The 20495-nt window shown below is 46.3% G+C and overlaps 1 protein-coding gene across 1 annotated transcript in view; it reads right to left on the reverse strand.

The window, feature by feature from the left end:
* PLCB3 (phospholipase C beta 3) overlaps positions 1–19298 on the reverse strand; it is a 79299-nt gene extending 60001 nt beyond the window's left edge. Inside the window, 2 exon segments of the mRNA XM_070766218.1 lie at positions 2269–2346; positions 19113–19298. Of these exon segments, the coding sequence (XP_070622319.1) occupies positions 2269–2346; positions 19113–19211 (177 nt within the window). The 5' untranslated portion in view covers positions 19212–19298.
* Positions 19299–20495: the final 1197 nt, after the last annotated feature.

A 20495-nucleotide genomic window follows, 5' to 3' on the forward strand; every position in this document is an offset into this window, starting at 1 on the left:
GAGAGAAAGAAATGGAGAATGAAAAGGAGAAAGAGAAAGCAGAGGAAGAGGAAGAGAATGAGGAGGAAGGAGAGGAGGAAAAGGAGGAGGAAGGAGAGAAAGAAATGGAGAATGAAAAGGAGAAAGAGGAAGCAGAGGAAGAGGAAGAGAATGAGGAGGAAGGAGAGGAGGAAAAGGAGGAGGAAGGAGAGAAAGAAATGGAGAATGAAAAGGAGAAAGAGAAAGCAGAGGAAGAGGAAGAGAATGAGGAGGAAGGAGAGGAGGAAAAGGAGGAGGAAGGAGAGAAAGAAATGGAGAATGAAAAGGAGAAAGAGAAAGCAGAGGAAGAGGAAGAGAATGAGGAGGAAGGAGAGGAGGAAAAGGAGGAGGAAGGAGAGAAAGAAATGGAGAATGAAAAGGAGAAAGAGGAAGCAGAGGAAGAGGAGGAGGAATAAGAAGGAAGGACAGGAGGAAGAGAAGAAGGAGGAAGGGCAGGAGGAGAAAGGACAGGAGGAAGAGAAGGAAAAGGAGATGAGGAAGAGGAGGAAGAGAAGGAGGAGGAAGGACAGGAGGAGAAAGGACAGGAGGAAGAAGGAAAAGGAGATTTATTTATTTATTTTATTTATTTATTAGATTTGTATGGCGCCCCTCTCCGAAGAAAGAGGAAGGAGAGGAGGAGGAAGGACAGGAGGAAGAAAAGGAAGAGGAGATGAGGAAGAGGAGGAAGAGAAAGAGGAGGAAGGAGAGGAGGAGGAAGATAATCATAATAATAATAATAATAATAATAATAATAATAATAATAATAATAATTTATTAGATTTGTATGCCGCCCCTCTCTGAGAACTCGGGGCGGCTCACAACAATAATAAACAATGTATAAATCCAATATTTATAAAAACACAATTTAAAAACCCTTATTAATAAAATAATCACACAACTCAATCAAACCAAGTAGTTAGGGGAGGTGTCAATTCCCCCATTGCCTGGCGGCAAAGGTGAGTTTTCAGCAACTTATGAAAGGCAAGGAGGTTGGGGGCAGTCCTGATCTCCGGGGGCGGTTGGTTCCAGAGGGCCGGGGCCGCCACAGAGAAGGCTCTTCCCCTGGGCCCTGCCAGACGACATTGTTTAGTCGACGGGACCCGGAGAAGGCCCGCTCTGTGGGATTCGTGTGGCAGGAGACAGTCCCGGAGGTATTCTGAAAGAGTAGGAGAAGGAGAGGAGTAGGAAAAGGAGGAAGGAGATAATTAGGAGGAGGAAGGAGAGGAGGAGGAGGAAGAAGGGAGAGGGGGAGAAAACCTCCTCGCCTTTTGAAGCTTGGAAAACCTCCCAGGCAGCCAGCCTGCCTGCCTCCTGCAGCAACACCCTGCCTCTAACCCCAGGTTTCTTGACAAACCAGCTTAGCGGCTTCGAAGCCCTGAAAGGAGAACAACAACAACACAGACACCTCGACCCAAAGTTCTGCTACGCAGCCCGCCTTCCCCTGGGGTGGCATGTGTGTGGGGTATGTGTGGATTGGCACGGCGTTATTATTATTATTATTATTATTATTATTATTATTATTATTATTATTATTATTATTTAGATTCGTATGCCGCCCCTCTCCGTAGACTCGGCGCGGCTCACAAGAGTGATAAAAACAATTCAACAATTCATGACAAATCTAAATAATTTAAAATATTTAAAAACCCCATATTTCTAAACAAACGTACACACAAAGATACCATGCATAACTTGTACATGCCCGGGGGAGGTGATTCAGTTCCCCCATGCCTGACGACAAAGGTGGGTTTTAAGGAGTTTACGAAAGGCAGGGAGAGTAGGGGCAGCTCTAATCTCCGGGGGGAGCTGGTTCCAGAGAGTCGGGGCCGCCACAGAGAAGGCTCTTCCCCTGGCGCCCGCCAACCGACATTGTTTAGTTGACGGGACCCGGAGAAGGCCCACTCTGTGGGACCTAATCGGTCGCTGGGATTCGTGCTGGCGTTGTTGAAAGGAAGACCTCTATAGGGGCCCCTCTGCAGCCAGGCCAAAGGAGACCCCACAGCAGAGGCCAGAAGGGTCGAAGTGGGCCTGTGCCCCCTGGCATCTCTCTCTCTCTCACACACACACACACACACACACACAAACTGCACTGTTGGCTCTTGCAACAAACCCAATGCACCCAGAGTCTTTCTGAGCTCCCACATCAGTCCACCAACGCGATAAAAGAGGCCAGTGGGGGGGGGGGGCAGGGAGGAATGGCTGGAGGGAGGGAGGGGGGCGCAGAGGTTGAAGAAGGCAAAATGCAAATACCAAACTCGAGCCGGTCCAGTAGAGGAAGAAACCTTGGGGATCCACGCGGAGAGTCACCAGGGCTCGGCTGGTCGGTTCCTGGAAAGGAAGGTGGGAGAGACAGGAATGTCAGAAATCTGATCTTCTTGTTCGTACAAAATAAGGGATGATTGTTAGTATTCTGGAGAGAGAGAGAAATAGCGATAGATAGATTGATAGATAGATAGATAGATAGATAGATAGATAGATATAAAGATAGATAGATAGATAGATAAAGATAGATAGATAGATAGATAGATAGATAAAGAGATGGATGGATGGAGAGATAGAAATGGAGGGAGGGAGGGAGAGAGAGAAATAGAGATAGATGGATGGATGGATTATTATTATTATTATTATTATTATTAATAATAATAATAATAAATTATTAGATTTGTATGCTGCCCCTTTCCGTAGACACGGGGTGGCTCACAACACTATAAAAACAGTTCATGACAAATCTAATAATTTGCAATTTTAAATATTTTAAAAACCCCATTATTAAACAGACATACATACAAGCATGGATGGATGGATGGTGAGATAGAGATGGAGGGAGGGAGGGTGGGAGAGAGAGAGAGAAATAGAGATAGAGATGGAGGGAGGGAGGGTGGGAGAGAGAGAGAGAAATAGAGATAGAGATGGAGGGAGGGAGGGAGGGTGGGAGAGAGAGAGAGAAATAGAGATAGAGATGGAGGGAGGGAGGGTGGGAGAGAGAGAGAGAAATAGAGATAGAGATAGAGATGGAGGGAGGGAGGGAGAGAGAGAGAGAGATAGAGATGGAGGGAGGGAGGGTGGGAGAGAGAGAGAGAAATAGAGATAGAGATGGAGGGAGGGAGGGTGGGAGAGAGAGAGAGAAATAGAGATAGAGATAGAGATGGAGGGAGGGAGGGAGAGAGAGAGAGAGATAGAGATGGAGGGAGGGAGGGTGGGAGAGAGAGAAATAGAGATAGAGATGGAGGGAGGGAGGGTGGGAGAGAGAGAGAGAGAAATAGAGATAGAGATGGAGGGAGGGAGGGTGGGAGAGAGAGAGAGAAATAGAGATAGAGATGGAGGGAGGGAGGGTGGGAGAGAGAGAGAGAAATAGAGATAGAGATAGAGATGGAGGGAGGGAGGGAGAGAGAGAGAGAGATAGAGATGGAGGGAGGGAGGGTGGGAGAGAGAGAGAGAAATAGAGATAGAGATGGAGGGAGGGAGGGTGGGAGAGAGAGAGAGAGAGAAATAAATAGAGATAGAGATGGAGGGAGGGAGGGTGGGAGAGAGAGAGAGAAATAGAGATAGAGATGGAGTGAGGGAGGGGGAGAGAGAGAGAGAGAGAGAGCAAAAAGCAATAGCATTTAGGCGTATATACAGCTTCACAAGGCTTTTACAGCCCTCTCTAAGCAGTTTACAGAATCAGCATATTGACCCCAACAATCAGATAAATAGATAATAGACAGACAGACAGACAGCTATAGGTGGACGGACAGACAACAAGGATGGTTGATAGACAGACAGACAGATAGATGGTTGATAGGCGATAGAGATAAAACCTTTGTGCACATTTAACAAACTATTTCCCAGTTGTACTTCCTTTTTCACCATGGCGAACAAAGCATCATTTTTTTTAAAAAAAATCAGTAAATATGCAGGTTTATGTTCACATAATGACTTTGGGCTGGTTATTCCTCCAAGACCAGTCTACCCTGCAGGGCTGCGGTGGAGAAAATTTAGAGGAGAAAAATGAAAGTTTTTTTTTTAAAAAAAGACATGGGAAAGAAGTACCATATTTTTCAGAGTATAAGACGCACCTTAGTTTTTTGGGGAAGGAAAATAGGGAAAAGAATCTGCTTATCAGATGTCCATCTGGCTAGCATCCTTAGTCTGGTCAGCTACAGCCCATTATTTTATCCTCTGGTTAGGGGCTTTAAAGAAACTTTATTCAAGCGCCTGGCATTGAAATTTCTAATAAAAGTCTAGATAAAATATTGATAGGACATGAGAACAGCCAGATCACCAAAATTTACCAACTGCTCATCGAACAAGATAGAATAAAAGACACAATTAAAAATCCCATGACAGCCCGGGCCAAAAACATCCCACGAGAAATACACCTAGCAAATTGGGAAAGAACATGGAACACAATGTCAAAAATTACACTATCAGCAGTGTTCTGTCTGGGTCACTCCGGAAGCCAAGACCAACCCAAAAAGAGAAGCCAGATACACCGGTAAAAGGCAAAGGCAGTTTATAAAATTCAAGAAAAACATAGGTAACAGAAAATGTCCTTACAAACAGGAAAACGCTGTATCTTCAAATATATCCACGAAGGCAAAAGTCCATGCAGCAATACAGGATTCTTGCTGCCAAGACGAGGCTGTAGATAGCAGACCTACACCTCCCATGGGTCTTCCAAACTGCTGGGCCACAAGCCAGGAACAGAGACACCGAGAACAAAGCAGGACACCGTAACTCCAACTGATAACACTCCACATGGCTTCAAGGGCTTGCCTGCCTTTTAAACCCTGCTAAGGAGGACCACACCCAAACCCAGCTGTTCCTAATTCAGTGCTGATAATACTTCTTTAATTGCTCCTTTCTTTGATCTGAACGTCTCTGTCGCATGTCAATGACGGCTTGTGCTTCATCACCTAATGACTCCAAGCTACTGGCTGGGGAGAGCCCCCCCCCCCCTGGGGCTCTCATGCTGTTCTCCTTCATCCCATTCCTGACTTTCCTCTCCCCATCCAACTGTTCAGCCCCCTCCTCTGCGCTGTCATCCTCCTCTGGGCATGGAGCCAGCAGAGACACAGCCGGTCCCTGAGCAGCCTCAGGCTGAACCACAACAACCAATGATATATATAATTGAATGTATACTATTAAATAAATGATATAGAGAAATGGAAGATATATACAAAAGGTAATAGAGATGGAATAAGATCTGTAAAACTTAAACGAAACATGTGAGAAATATTTTTGAAAACAATAAAGAAACTTTTTTTAAAAAAAGAAGAAACTTTATTCTGAGAGAGTAACAATAAAAGAGCTTGCAAACCAGTAAGAGCTGGGAACATCGTTAGCACCTGGAAAGACACATTCGGAGCAAGTAGAGCAATGGAAAAAACCCTGCAAAGACTTAGGGCTTGGAAAACATCCTTCCCAGAGAGAAACAATGAAAAGAGCCTGCAAGGTAAGATCTGGGAAAATCGTTAGCAGCTAGTTAGGGCTGGGAGGGAAAAAAAGCTACAGTCACAGTATAAGGCGCGCCCAAATTATTAGCCTCTTTTAGGTAAGAAAAGGGTGTGATTTATACTCCAAAAAATACGGTATGCTTCGTGCTTACTTACAAAGTCCTCAACTTACAACCCCAAGGGGGGGGGCAGGATTTCCATTGCTAGGCAAGCATTTCCCCAGCCCAGTATGCTTTAAGAGGGGTGGACTTCAATTCCCAGAATTCCATAGTCGGAGTGCTTTCACAAGTAATTATTATTATTATTATTTATTATTTATTGGATTTGTATGCCGCCCCTCTCCGAAGACTCGGGGCGGCTAACAACAATAATAAGACAGCATATAATAATAATCCAATACTAAAAACAATTAAAAACCCATTATAATAAAAACCAAACAGACATACAGACATACCATGCATAAAATTGTAACAGCCTGGCGGCAGAGGTGGGTTTTAAGTAGTTTACGAAAGGCAAGGAGGGTGGGGGCAATTGTAATCTCTGGGGGGAGTTGGTTCCAGAGGGCCGGGCCGCCACAGAGAAGGCTCTTCCCCTGGGTCCCGCCAAGCGGCATTGTTTAGTTGACGGGACCCGGAGAAGACCCACTCTGTGGGACCTAACCGGTCGCTGGGATTCGTGCAGCAGAAGGCGGTCCCGGAGATAATCTGGTCTGGCGCCATGAAGGGCTTTATAGGTCATAACCAACACTTTGAATTGTGACCGGAAACTGATCGGCAACCAATGCAGACTGCGGAGTGTTGGTGTAACATGGGCATATTTGGGGAAGCCCATGATTGCTCTTGCAGCTGCATTCTGCACGATCTGAAGTTTCCGAACACTTTTCAAAGGTAGCCCCATGTAGAGAGCGTTACAGTAGTCGAACCTCGAGGTGATGAGGGCATGAGTGACTGTGAGCAGTGACTCCCGATCCAAATAGGGTCGCAACTGGTGCACCAGGCGAACCTTGGCAAACACCCCCCTCGCCACAGCTGAAAGATGTTTCTCTAATGTGAGCTGTGGATCGAGGAGGACGCTCAAGTTGCGAACCCTCTCTGCGGGGGTCAATGATTCTCCCCACAGGGTAATGGACGGACAGATGGAATTGTCCTTGGGAGGCAAGACCCACAGCCACTCCGTCTTGTCTGGGTTGAGTTTGAGTTCTAGGAGCTGTCCAGGCTTGGTGCTCATATCTTGACAAAGACTTATCTAAAGCAATGCAGAAGAATGTGGAGATGGGCCTGGTTTCTGCTCTGAAGATATTTTAAAAACCTTTGAAAATCTGGCTTTTCTCCCAGGCGTATAATAGTGGCTGGGTCCCTGTTGGCTTTTTGCATATTTTTGCAAAAGTTATATAAATGTTTTTCCCCCCCCTAGACATTCAGGGTTTCCCCCCCCCTCCTTTCTCTATTTGACCATTTTTACTTTTGAAAGGACAGGCTGCCCAGTGGCTTGGAGATATTTGAAATCAGGCAGCCTCTACATTTAATCAATGTGTATTTGTGTGGAATAAATAAAATTTAGAGTTTCTTTGACGGGTGGAAACCTTTCCTCCTCGCCCAAGAAAATCTCTAAAAGATGTACCAGCGGAAGCTTCTTTTCACAAAAGCTGTGCTTAATCCTTTGGACTTTCCTTAATTGTTGCAATTTAAAGGCCCTTTTTAAGGTTTGGCAAGGCTGACCCTCCATTCAGCTGCCATGATGCCCGGGAAAATTAGCAAGCCTGCAAATTTCTCCCCTCTGTTTTTGCTCCCTTTTAAACATCCATTTCACTTCTTATCCATTTCCCCTGCTAAAGCAATAATGACTCAAAAGTGAAAATTCTTGGATAATGTTTCACAGGGCAGTTGGCAGGCGGTGGGGTCAAAGCAGGGACGTTTTAAAAGAACTCAGGGATAAAAATTGGAAGATTAAATTCCACAGAGGGAGGAAGGAACCCACTGTTAAGGGATCCATAAGGACTGTGTACATTATCTTAAAAAAAAAAAGTTTATTAAATATATAAACGTTTAAAAAAAACAGTACATGATCTTTCCACTTCTGTTACATATTTGTTTACCCTACTATTGTATTAGAAACATAGAAACATAGAAGTCTGACGGCAGAAAAAGACCTCATGGTCCATCTAGTCTGCCCTTATACTATTTTCTGTATTTTATCTTAGGATGGATATATGTTTATCCCAGGCATGTTTAAATTCAGTGACTGTGGATTTATCTACCACGTCTGCTGGAAGTTTGTTCCAAGGATCTACTACTCTTTCAGTAAAATAATATTTTCTCATGTTGCCTTTGATCTTTCCCCCAACTAACTTCAGATTGTGTCCCCTTGTTCTTGTGTTCACTTTCCTATTAAAAACACTTCCCTCCTGGACCTTATTTAACCCTTTAATATATTTAAATGTTTCGATCATGTCCCCCCTTTTCCTTCTGTCCTCCAGACTATACAGATGGAGTTCATGAAGTCTTTCCTGATACGTTTGATGCTTAAGGCCTTCCACCATTCTTGTAGCCCGTCTTTGGACCCGTTCAATTTTGTCAATATCTTTTTGTAGGTGAGGTCTCCAGAACTGAACACAGTACTGTATTATTCCAAATGTGGTCTCACCAGCATTCTATATAGCGGGATCATAATCTCCCTCTTCCTGCTTGTTATACCTCTAGCTATGCAGCCAAGCATCCTACTTGCTTTCCCTACCGCCTGACTGCACTGTTCACCCTGTATTGTACAGTGTCTTGGGTTAGACAAATAAATAAAGAGAAATAGAACAAAATGAAACAAAAAAAAAAAAGTAGGAATAACAGATAGAAAAGGAAAGAAAACATAGAGACATATAACAACTCTGTACATTATCTTAACGGTGACAATAGTTGTAATCTTGATGAATTGTTGCGGTATGTAGGAATTATGGCTGAATTTTGAAGTACATTATTATTATTATTATTATTATTATTATTATTATTATTATTATTTATTGGATTTGTATGCCGCCCCTCTCCGTAGACTCGGGGCGGATAACAACAGTAATAAAAACAGCATGCAACAATCCAATACTAAAACAACTAAAAAACCCCTTATTATAAAACCAAACATACGTACAGACATACCATGCATAAAATTGTAAAGGCCTAGGGGGAAATAATACCTCAGTTGTCCCAAGCCTGGCAGCAGAGGTGGGTTTTAAGGAGCTTACGAAAGGCAAGGAGGGTGGGGGCAATTCTAATCTCTGGGGGGAGTTGGTTCCAGAGGGCCGGGGCCGCCACAGAGAAGGCTCTTCCCCTGGGTCCCGCCAAGCGACATTGTTTAGTTGATGGGGCTCGGAGAAGACCCACTCTGCGGGACCTAACTGGTCGCTGGGATTCGTGCAGCAGAAGGCGGTCCCTGAGATAATCTGATATGCTGTTTTCAAGATTAAAAACCAGGGTCAAACTGCTACCATCTTTTCCAGCTACCAAATTTTATTCAAAGCACAGTTTTCCTAAATATTGGAAGACTGCTCGTGTGTGTGTATGTGTGTGTGTGTGTTGTGGGTGGTCCAAGGTTTTATTAAGAAGAATCTGGAGGGTTGGAGTAGAAGACCTCCAAAGTCCCTTCCAATTTTATTCTCGTGTTCAGACCAAATTTCGCTATGCATTGCACCAACCCAACCGACCAGCCGAACTTCAAAAAAACCCCCATTCTTCTGCGGCGGAAAGATTTGACAGCTTGCAAACTTTCATTTTAAGCCAAAATGCAGACAGGAAATCAGTCTGTTTTCTCTTGACTTTCCTAGAAGTGACTTGGGGGGTATTATTATTATTATTATTATTATTATTATTATCCTCATCATACAACAATACAACACAGCAAACGAGATCACTATGCTGGATTTCGTATTTCATCACCAGTCGGGCACTTCCCAAGCACCTAGGACTGCGTGATGTGGCAGCAAATTATATGACAGCATCATCATCATCATCATCATTATCATCATCATCACCATTCCAATTTTTATGCCGCTCAACTCCCTAGGGACTCTGGGCAGCTTTTGGGGCATTGGGAAGGAATGTTTTCAATACTTTGAAAAGATATGGTGGCTACTGAAATGCGAGGCAAAGAGACAGAGAGAGACAGAGAGAAAGAGACAGACAGACAGAGAGAGAGACAGAGAGTGACAAAAAGAGACAGAGTGAGAGAGAGACAGAGACAAAGAGACAGAGATAGAGACAGAGAGAGGCAAAGAGAGAGGGAGAGACAGAAAGACAGAAGCAGACAGAGCCAAAAACAGACATAGAGAGACAGAGAGAGAGAGTCAGAAAGACAGAGACAAAGAGAGACAATAAGAGACAGAGAGAGAGAGAGACAGAGACAGACAGAGATAGAGACAGACAGAGGCAAAGAGAGAGGGAGAGACAGAAAGAGAGAGACAGAAAGACAGAGAGACAGAGACAGAGCCAAAAACAGACAGGGAGAGAGACAAAAAGAGAGAGAGAGAGAGAGACAGAGATAGAAAGACAGAGAGACAGACAGAATGAGAGAGAGACAAAGAGACAGAGAGAGAGAGAGACAAAAAGAGAGAGAGACAGAGACAGAGATAGAAAGACAGAGAGACAGACAGAATGAGAGAGAGACAAAGAGACAGACAGAGAGAGAGACAGAGGCGGCAAAGAGAGAGAGAGAGTCAGAAACACAGAGACAAAAAGAGAGAAAAAACAGACACACAGAGAGACAGAGACAAAGAGAGAGAGTGTGTGTGTGAGAGAGAGAGACAGAGTGTCACACATGCCATCAAGGGCCAGGAACGTCCCCAGAGCAGACAAAATTTCTCCTCCAGCCAAATTTTTTAAGGCAAACCTGGCCTCACCCTCTGGGCTAGCACGCAAGAAATCCAGGAAACCAGGGCAGCAAGTCGAGGGAAAGATTTTGAAAAGGGAAGGGGAGGGCCTGCTGCTGATTTGAATCGGCCTCTTTGCAAAAAAAAACCCCAACCACCACCACCACTACCACCCTTTCCACCAGATTTCACTAGCCGCCATCGGGCACACCCAGAGCTTGACCTCGCACTCGCTCCCTGCCCTCTGGACCGTTATCTCTGTGGGAATACTGGCAGGGGAGAATAATCCCGGCTCTGCCGCAGGCAATAAAATGATAACAAAGGGCTGTCAGAATCTATTTGTTCAGCTTGAGAGGGAGGGGAGGAAAGGAGACCACCAAGCAGCCTATTTAATTCCCAACAGGTATGGGAGCAATTGCAAAACAAGAGGGACTCCGAAAACTCTTGAAATACTAATAACCTGCTGTAAATAACCCTAAGACTCCCTGCTGGTAGGGCAGGACCCCTACCCAAATTCCAGTCCATGGATTAAAAGTCTGTTTTTGGCTATCGGCTCCTGTCCTTCTCATTGTTTAAATCAGTGTTTCTCAAATCTAGCGACTTTAAGGTGGGTGGGCTTCTGTTCCCAGAATTCCCTAGCCAGCAAGGAATTCTGGGAGTTGAAGTCCACCCATCTTAAAGCATGCTGGCTGGGGGATTATGGGAGTTGAAGTCTCTCATCTTAAAGCATGCTGGCTGGGGGATTATGGGAGTTGAAGTCCATCCTTTTTAAAGCATGCTGGCTGGGGGATTATGGGAGTTGAAGTCCATCCTTTTTAAAGCATGCTGGCTGGGGGATTATGGGAGTTGAAGTCCATCCTTTTTAAAGCATGCTGGCTGGGGGATTATGGGAGTTGAAGTCTCTCATCTTAAAGCATGCTGGCTGGGGGATTATGGGAGTTGAAGTCCATCCTTTTTAAAGCATGCTGGCTGGGGGATTATGGGAGTTGAAGTCTCTCATCTTAAAGCATGCTGGCTGGGGGATTATGGGAGTTGAAGTCCATCCTTTTTAAAGCATGCTGGCTGGGGGATTATGGGAGTTGAAGTCCACCCTTTTTAAAGCATGCTGGCTGGGGGATTATGGGAGTTGAAGTCCACCCTTTTTAAAGCATGCTGGCTGGGGGATTATGGGAGTTGAAGTCCATCCTTTTTAAAGCATGCTGGCTGGGGGATTATAGGAGTTGAAGTCCATCCTTTTTAAAGCATGCTGGCTGGGGGATTATGGGAGTTGAAGTCCACCCTTTTTAAAGCATGCTGGCTGGGGGATTATGGGAGTTGAAGTCCATCCTTTTTAAAGCATGCTGGCTGGGGGATTCTGGGAGTCGAAGTCCACATGTCAACATTGAAAAGCACCATTCTAAATCAATGGAGGAGGGGTTGATTTTATTTTTAACAGGGCAATTCCAGAGGGTTGGACTTCAATTCCCAGAAAGCAATGCCAGCTGGGGAACGCTGGGTCTTGAAGTATCCCGTCCCACCCACCACCACCCTTTCTAAAGTCGAACAGGTTGGGGGGGGGGGGAACACCGCTCGAAAGGCTTCAACCAGGAGCCAAAGCAAATTTCCCAGCGTGGATCAAATCCCTTCGGGGCAGAGAGAGAGAGAGACACGATGATAAGGTTTGCGTGCAGATGTGACCCTGCAAAAAATCCCGGATTTGACTTCATCTCGGATTCCCTGGGAGATTCCCGCCCTGCAGCTGTTTGAGAAGCACTCCTCCAAATGCCAAGATTTGGAGGGATCAGTTGGCGAAGGATCCGGGAAACATGTTTTTCTTTGGACTGAACACAAATATTTGTGAACGGGGCTTTTTTGCACATACTTCAGGCAGGGAAAGGGAGAAAAAGAGATAGAAACATAGGAACATAGAAGACTGACGGCAGAAAAAGACCTCATGGTCCATCTAGTCTGCCCTTATACTATTTCCTGTATTTTATCTTACAATGGATATATGTTTATCCCAGGCATGTTTAAATTCGGTTACTGTGGATTTACCAACCACGTCTGCTGGAAGTTTGTTCCAAGGATCTACTACTCTTTAGTAAAATAATATTTTCTCACGTTGCTTTTGATCTTTCCCCCAACTAACTTCAGATTGTGTCTCCTTGTTCTTGTGTTCACTTTCCTATTAAAAACACTTCCCTCCTGGACCTTATTTAACCCTTTAACATATTTAAATGTTTCGATCATGTCCCCCCTTTTCCTTCTGTCCTCCAGACTCTACAGATGGAGTTCATGAAGTCTTTCCTGATACGTTTTATGCTTAAGACCTTCCACCATTCTTGTAGCCCGTCTTTGGACCCCTTCAATTTTGTCAATATCTTTTTGTAGGTGAGGTCTCCAGAACTGAACACAGTACTCCAAATGTGGTCTCACCAGCGCTCTATATAAGGGGATCACAATCTCCCTCTTCCTGCTTGTTATACCTCTAGCTATGCAGCCAAGCATCCTACTTGCCTTTCCTACCGCCCGACCACCCTGCTCACCCATTTTGAGACTGGAAAAGAAAGATAGGAACCTCTACGGATGGGACCTTCTGGATCAGGGTTCTCCAACTTTAAGACTTGTGGGCTTTAAATCTCCCAGAGTTCCTCAGCCAGCATGCTTTGGGTATGTGGACTTCCTCATACTTCTGCCAATGGCTGTTTGGTTTACGGGCAGGCCCAAGTGGGTTTATTCTTGAATAATTGAATGAAAAGAAGGAATTGGGAGGGACATGACAGCGGTTGCCCAATATTTGAGGGGTTGCCATGAGCAAGAGGGGGTGTAGGTCATCCTCTGCTCCAAAGCACCCCAAAAGTAGGACAAGAAGCAACGGATGGAAACTATGGAGGCTGTTGGGGCCTGGATGGGTGTCAACAGACTCAAACTCAACCCTGATAACACGGAGTGGCTGTGGGTTTTGCCTCCCAAGGACAATTCCATCTGTCCATCCATTGCCCTGGGGGGGGGAGTTATTGACCCCCGCAGAGAGGGTTCGCAACTTGGGCGTCCTCCTCGATCCACAGCTCACATTACAGAACCATCTTTCAGCTGTGGCGAGGGGGGCGTTTGCCCAGGTTCGCCTGGTGCACCAGTTGTGACCCTACTTGGACCGGGACTCACTGCTCACGGTCACTCACGCCCTCATCACCTCGAGGCTCGACTACCGTAATGCTCTCTACATGGGGCTACCTTTGGAAAGTGTTCGGAAACTTCAGGTCGTGCAGAATGCAGCTGCGAGAGCAATCATGGGCTTTCCTAAATATGCCCATGTCACACCAACACTCCGCAGTCTGCACTGGTTGCCGATCAGTTTCCGGTCACAATTCAAAGTGTTGGTTATGACCTATAAAGCCCTTCATGGCACCGGGCCAGTTTATCTCAGGGACCGCCTTCTGCTGCATGAATCCCAGCGACCAGTTAGGTCCCACAGAGTTGGCCTTCTCCGGGTCCCATCGACTAAACAATGTCGTTTGGCGGGGCCCAGGGGAAGAGCCTTCTCTGTGGCGGCCCCGACCCTCTGGAACCAACTCCCCCCAGATATCAGAGTTGCCCCCACCCTCCTCGCCTTTCGTAAGCTCCTCAAAACCCACCTCTGCCGCCAGGCATGGGGGAACTAAGATAATCTTTCCCCCTAGGCTTCTACAATTTATGCATGGTATGTTTGTATGTATGATTGGTTTTATAACAAGGGTTTTTAGCTGTTTTAGTATTGGATTTTTACATTCTGTTTTTATCACTATTGTTAGCCGCCTCGAGTCTACGGAGAGGGGCGGCATACAAATCCAATAAATAAAATAAATAAATAAATAAATATTCAAGGAGAGAAGCAAATTAGAACTAAGCAGAAACTTCCTAAGAGTGAGGGCCATTAACCAGTGGAACAGCTTGCCACCAGAAGTTGTGGGTGCTTGGCCACTGGAAGTTTTCAAGAAGAAACTGGACAGCCACTTGTCCGAAATGGTATGTAGGGTTTCTTGCTTGAGTAAGGGGGGTTGGATTCACAAAATAATAAAATTGGAAGGGTCGTTGGAGGTCTTCTAGTTCAAGTAGGAACCTACACCAGTGAAAACAATGAAATCAGCGGAACAGCCTGCCACCAGAAGTTGTAGATGCTCCAAGGCTGCAAGTTTTAAAGAAGAGGTTGGGTACCCAATTGTCTAAAGTAGTGTAGGGTTGTCCAGTCTTTCCTTTAAAACCAGGAAGGAAGGAAGAAAGGAAGGAAGGAAGGAAGGAAGGAAGGAAGGAAGGAAAGACGGAAGGAAAGACGGAAGGAAGGAAGGAAGGAAGGAAGGACGGAAGGAAGGAAGGAGGGAAGGAAGGAAGGAAAGAAAGAAAGAAGGACGGAAGGAAGGAAGGAAGGAAGGAAAGACAGAAGGAAAGAAAGAAAGAAGGATGGAAGGAAGGAAGGAAAGAAAGAAGGAAGGACGGAAGGAAGGACGGAAGGAAGGAAGGACGGAAGCAAGGAAGGAAGGAAGGAAAGAAAGAAAGAAGGATGGAAGGAAGGAAGGAAAGAAAGAAGGATGGAAGGAAGGAAAGAAAGAAAGAAGGATGGAAGGAAGGACGGGAGGAAGGAAGGAAGGACGGAAGGAAAGAAGGACGGAAGGAAAGAAGGAAGGAAGGACAGAAGGACGGAAGGAAGGAAGGACGGAAGGAAGGAAGGACGGAAGGAAGGACGGAAGGAAGGACGGAAGGAAGGAAGGACGGAAGGAAGGATGGAAGGAAAGAAGGAAGGACAGAAGGAAGGACGGAAGGAAGGAAGGATGGAAGGAAAGAAGGAAGGACAGAAGGAAGGACGGAAGGAAGGACGGAAGGAAGGACGGAAGGAAGGAAGGAAGGAAGGAAAGAAAGAAAGAAGGATGGACGGAAGGAAGGAAGGACGGAAGGAAAGAAGGAAGGAAGGAAGGAAGGAAGGAAGGAAGGAAGGAAGGAAGGAAGGAAGGAAGGAAGGAAGGAAGGACTGAGTTGGAAGGGACCTTGGAGGTCTTCTAGTCCAACCCCCTGCTTAGGCAGGAAACCCTTCAATACTTCAGACAAATGGTTATCCAACCTCTTCTTAAAAACTTCCAGTGTTGGAGCATTTACAACTTCTGGTGGCAGGCTGTTCCGCTGATTTCATTGTTTTCACTGTCAAGAAATTTCTCCTTAGTTCTAGGCCGTTTCTCTCCTTGAAGACCTCCAAGGTCCCTTCCAACTCTTGTTATTCTATAAAGTTCTGTAAAAAAAAGTCCAGCCTTCACTTTCCGCCCTACCCCAGATCTGGGTGGCACCGCAAAGAAGAAATTAGAGGCTCTTTGGAGACCCCCAAAAATGGAGATTGTGTGCCTGCAACCCACAACTAAGTCACTTTGCAATGCCACAAACTGCAAATGTCTTCCTGTCCCTGCCAACATCTGGCTTGAAATATTTGAGATACAATATGCAGAGGTTCAGATAGATGGATGGATGGACGGACGGACGGACAAGATATATATATATATACATAGATAGATAGAGAGAGAGAGAGAGAGAGAGATGATACAGTAGATAGATAGATAGACAGACAGACAGACAGACAGATAAATAGAGAGAGAGATGATACAGTAGATAGATAGATAGATAAATAGAGAGAAAGAGAGATGATACAGTAGATAGATAGATAGATAGATAGATGATATGATAGATAGATAGATAGATAGATAGATAGATAGACAGACAGACAGACAGATAGAGAGAGTGAGAGATGATACAGTAGATAGAGATAGATAGATAGATAAATAGATAGATGATACGATAGATAGACAGACAGACAAATAAATAAATAGAGAGAGAGATGATACAGTAGTTAGATAGATAGATAGATAGATTAGATAGATAGATATAATAATACTAATACTAATAATAATAACAACAGAGTGGGGACCTTGGAGGTCTTCCAGTCCAGCCCCCTGCTTAGGCAGGAAACCCTACACTACTTCAGACAGATGGTTATCCAACATCTGCTTAAAAACCATATTTTTCTGAGCAGCTCTGAACTTTTCCTCTTTGAACTGGCGTGGGTCCCTTTCGTCAGCCTCCCTCTCCCTCTCTTATTTGGTCCGAGTCCCTCCGCATCAGACGCTCTTTTATTTCACTGCTTTTTCTTTTCTTCCTTTCTAGCCTCAACTTGGCCACTTCCTTTTTTGGGATTGGAGAGAAGGAAGTCAAACTCACCCCCAGGGCGGGTTGCGAGAGGCTGTTGTGAGGTTGTGAAACCCACAGCGAGGGGGCCCGCATGAACCATTGTGTTTGTGTGTGTTTGTGTGTAGGGGACACTTGGCAAAAAAAAAAAAAAAGGCAGTGGGAGGCTTTAAGGAAGAAAGGAGGTGGGGGGGGAGTGAATTCCAGGGAGGGGTGGGAATATTCGGGAGAAATACACAGCTGGGAAGATTTTCTGCAGTAGGAAGAATGTCAGGAATGAGCGCAGTGACAACAGCGATGCCGCCGTTTAGCAACGCGTTTCCAGCCATCTTTCTCAACCAGAAGTTGACTAACTTTTCCGATCGATGGACTTCAACTCCCAGAAGTCTCTACTGTGACGGTGCCGGCTGGGGAATGCTGGGAGTCGAAGCCCACCCATCGTAACCGTAGCCAAGGTTGTCTTGGCTCTGATTCCCACGTGCCGGTGTCTCCAGCTTCAGGCAGAGGAAGGGACCCACCCCACCCCCAAAATGCAAAGCTAGCTTGGATGGGCCATAGGAAAGTGCATGGATCGAGATTTTTTAGGGGGTGGGGGGAACAGGAGGGGATGGGCCACTTTCTAAATGAACCCATGGAACCTCAAGCAAGAGGGAGGGTCTTTTTAAGGGAAAGGGCTCTTGCAGCAGGAGTGGGAGGGGGGTTAAGGTCTTTGCGAGGAGTGGGGCTCTTGGAGAAGGGGGGGGGATTGGAGAAGGGGGGGGCAAGCAGGCCCAGGGGGCTGAAAGCCAACGAATTGGGGAAGGGTCGTTGCTGCAACTCCCCCAAAGGAAGCCTCAGTCAATAAAGCAAAGCTTGCAAGACTGCGGGATTGACAGGCGAGGAAGGAGTGAAGGATGAGGGATGGACAAACACGCGCTCTTGAAAAAGAGGGAGGGGTCTTCTGTGGGGGAGGGGGCGAGATGCCGGAAGGAAAGAGGGAGGGGGGAGAAATTTGCATAAGGAAAGAGTTTTATGTCTTCCACACCTTTAAAGAAAAAAAAAATCATTAGGAAGTTTGGGAGGGAAGGAATTTAAGAGCGTCTTACGAAATAAAAGGAAGGAGGCACAGGGAGGGGGGGACAAAGAGAGAGAGGGGGAAAGAGAGAAAGAGAGAGAAGAGAAAGAGAGAAAGAAAGAAAGAGTGATAAAAAAGAAAGAAGAGAGAGATAAAGAGAGAGAGAGAGATGAGAGAAAGAGAGAGAAAGGAAGAAAGAAAGAAAGAAAGAAAGAAAGAAAGAAAGAAAGAAAGAAAGAAAGAAAGAAAGAAAGAAAGAGGGAAACAGTAACCAATTCTAGTTGGGGTATTATCCTTGGCGCCCCCCTCCCCTACAGCAGCAGACGGGGGGGGGATCACTCGGAGGAAAGTGAAAGGACTTTCAGGGAGGACCCGCTCTCTCTTTCTCTCCCCTCCCCGGACAAAATGCAAGCGAGAAAAGATAAAAATAATAATAACAATCCAAAAAGAAAACCAGCGTTTGTTTGCGTTCATAAGACAGTAGGCGGTTCCTCCACCTCGCCCGGATGTAAAGGCCAGGGGTGCAAAGAAAGGGAAAGTGGGCGAGGGATGGGCGGCAGGAGGGGGGGTCTGCAAAGGACTTGCAAGTGGGCGAGGGAAGGGGGGAAGGCAAGAAAGGGGAAAGGAAGGAAGGAAGGAAGGGGAGGGAGGGAAGGAATTACAAAAAGGAGAGAAGAGAGTTAGGAAAGGAAGGAAAAGGGAGAGGAAGGAAGGAAGGAAGGAAGGAAGGAAGGAAGGAAGGAAGGAAGGGATTTGAGAGGGAAGGAAGGGAAAGGGAAAGAGATAGCAAAAGAAGGAAAGAGGAGTGGGAGGAAGGAGTAGAGAGGGAGGAAAGGTAAATAGAAGGAGAGAAAGAAGGGAGGGAGGGAGGAGTAGAGAGGGAAGGAAAGAAAAGAGAAGAAGAGCAAAAAAAGGAAAGAGGGAAGGAAGGAGAGAAGAAGGGAAGAAGGATTAGAGAGGGAAGGAAGGAAAAGGGGAGAAAGAAGGAAAGGAAGGATAGGGAAGGAAGGAAAAGAGAAGGAGAGAAAGGAGGGAGGGAGAGAGGAGTAAAGAGGGGAGGAAGGAAAAGAGGAGAGAAAAAAGGAAGGAGGGGGAAGGAAAAGAGGAGAGAAAGAAGGGAGGGAGGGAGGAAGTAGAGAGGGAAAGAAGGAAAACAGGAGAGAAAGAAGGGAGGGAGGGAGGGAGGAGAGGGAACGAAGGAAAAGAGAAAGAAAAAAGGAAGGAAAGAGTAGGGAGACAAGGAAGGAAAAGAGAAGGAGAGAGCAAAGGAGTAAAGGGGGGAAGGAGACAGGGAGGAAGAAAGGAAGGAGAGGGAAGGAAAACAGGAGAGAAAGAAGGGAGGGAGGAAGGAAGGAAGGAGAGGGAAGGAAGGAAAAGAGAAGAAGGAAGGAAAGAGGAGAGAGACAAGGAAGGAAAAGAGGAGAGAGCAAAAAAAAGGAAAAGGGAAGGAAAGAGAGAGGAAGGAAGGAAGAAAAAGAGGAAAGGAGAGAGAAAGGAAGGAGATGGAAGGAAGGAGAAGAGAAGAAGAGAAAGAAGGAACTCCTTCGGGGTGGGGGGGGCTCGCTCGGCTCACCTCGTCCCATTTCATGAACTTGCTGCCCTTGATGAGGGTCTCGGGCACGCGGAGGGGCTCCAGCTGGAGCGTGTGGACCCCCGGCCGACCCCCGGCCATGGCTGGCGCGCTGATGGCCCGGGACCGCTGCCGCCGCCGCCGCTCGCCTCTCCTCGCCTGCCTTTTTTCCCAGGGCCGCCCGGAGCCTCGGGAGGCAGCGAGGCGGGGACTGAGCGGGGGAGGGTCCGGGGCCAGGGGAGGAGAAGCTTAAAGAGGCCGGCCCGGTCCCCCCCCCCCCCCCCCACTCCGGGGAGGAGCCCAAGCCGAGAGAAAAAGTTGGCCAACTCTCGAGCGCTGCTCCGCCGCGCCCCCGCTTCCCACGGGCTGGCAGGACTGCGGAGCCCATCATCCACTTCCCCGGGATGGGCCTAGAAGCCAGACCCATGGGCTTTTAAAAGGGGAGGGGGGCTTGGAGGAAGGGCCTCGCAGGGTTTGGGAAGGGGAGGGGGGCGCCTAAAAGCCAAGAGAGGGGCCAAAAGTTGACAAACTAGAATAATCCGAGGGCTCTTTTGAGGTCATCTAGTCCAACCCGCAGGAAACTTTATATAACTGCCCAAGGAGCTGCTGATTCAGTTCTACAGAGGAATCCTTGAGTCTGTCATCTGCACCTCTATAACTGTCTGGTTTGGTGCTGCAACCCAACAGGACCGACACAGACTTCAGAGGAGAATCAGAACTGCAGAAAAAACAATGGCTGCCAACCTGCCTTCCATTGAGGACCTGTAGACTGCACGAGTCAAAAAGAGGGCGGGGGAAATATTTACTGACCCCTCACATCCTGGACACAAACTGTTTCAACTCCTACCCTCAAAACGTCGCTACAGAGCACTGCACACCAAGACAACTAGACACAAGAACAGTTTTTCCCCGAACGCCATCACTCTGCTAAACAAATAATTCCCTCAACACTGTCAGACTTTCTACTAAATCTGCACTTCTATTCTACTAGTTTTTCTCATCATTCCTATCACCCATTTCCTCCCATGTTGACTGTATGACTGTCACTTGTTGCGTATATCCTAAGATTTTTATTAATATTGCTTCTTCATTGCTTATTTGACCCCTATGACAATCATTAAATGTCGTACCACATGATTCTTGACAAATGTATATTTTATTTTATGTACGTTGAGAGCATATGCACCAAGACAAATTCCTTGTGTGTCCAATCACACTTGGCCAATAAAAATTCTATTCTATTCTATTCTATATCTCAGGATTATTTTAGGTGCCTCAAAATAAGAGGAGAAGGAGGAAGCTGCCCTGCAGAGGAAGGCAGAGACAGTCCTTGATTTATGACCGCAAATTGAGCCCAACAATTTTGGTCGCAACCAGACAGAAGAA

This window comes from Erythrolamprus reginae, chromosome 13, assembly GCF_031021105.1.
Source record: "Erythrolamprus reginae isolate rEryReg1 chromosome 13, rEryReg1.hap1, whole genome shotgun sequence".
NCBI lineage: Eukaryota > Metazoa > Chordata > Lepidosauria > Squamata > Dipsadidae > Erythrolamprus > Erythrolamprus reginae.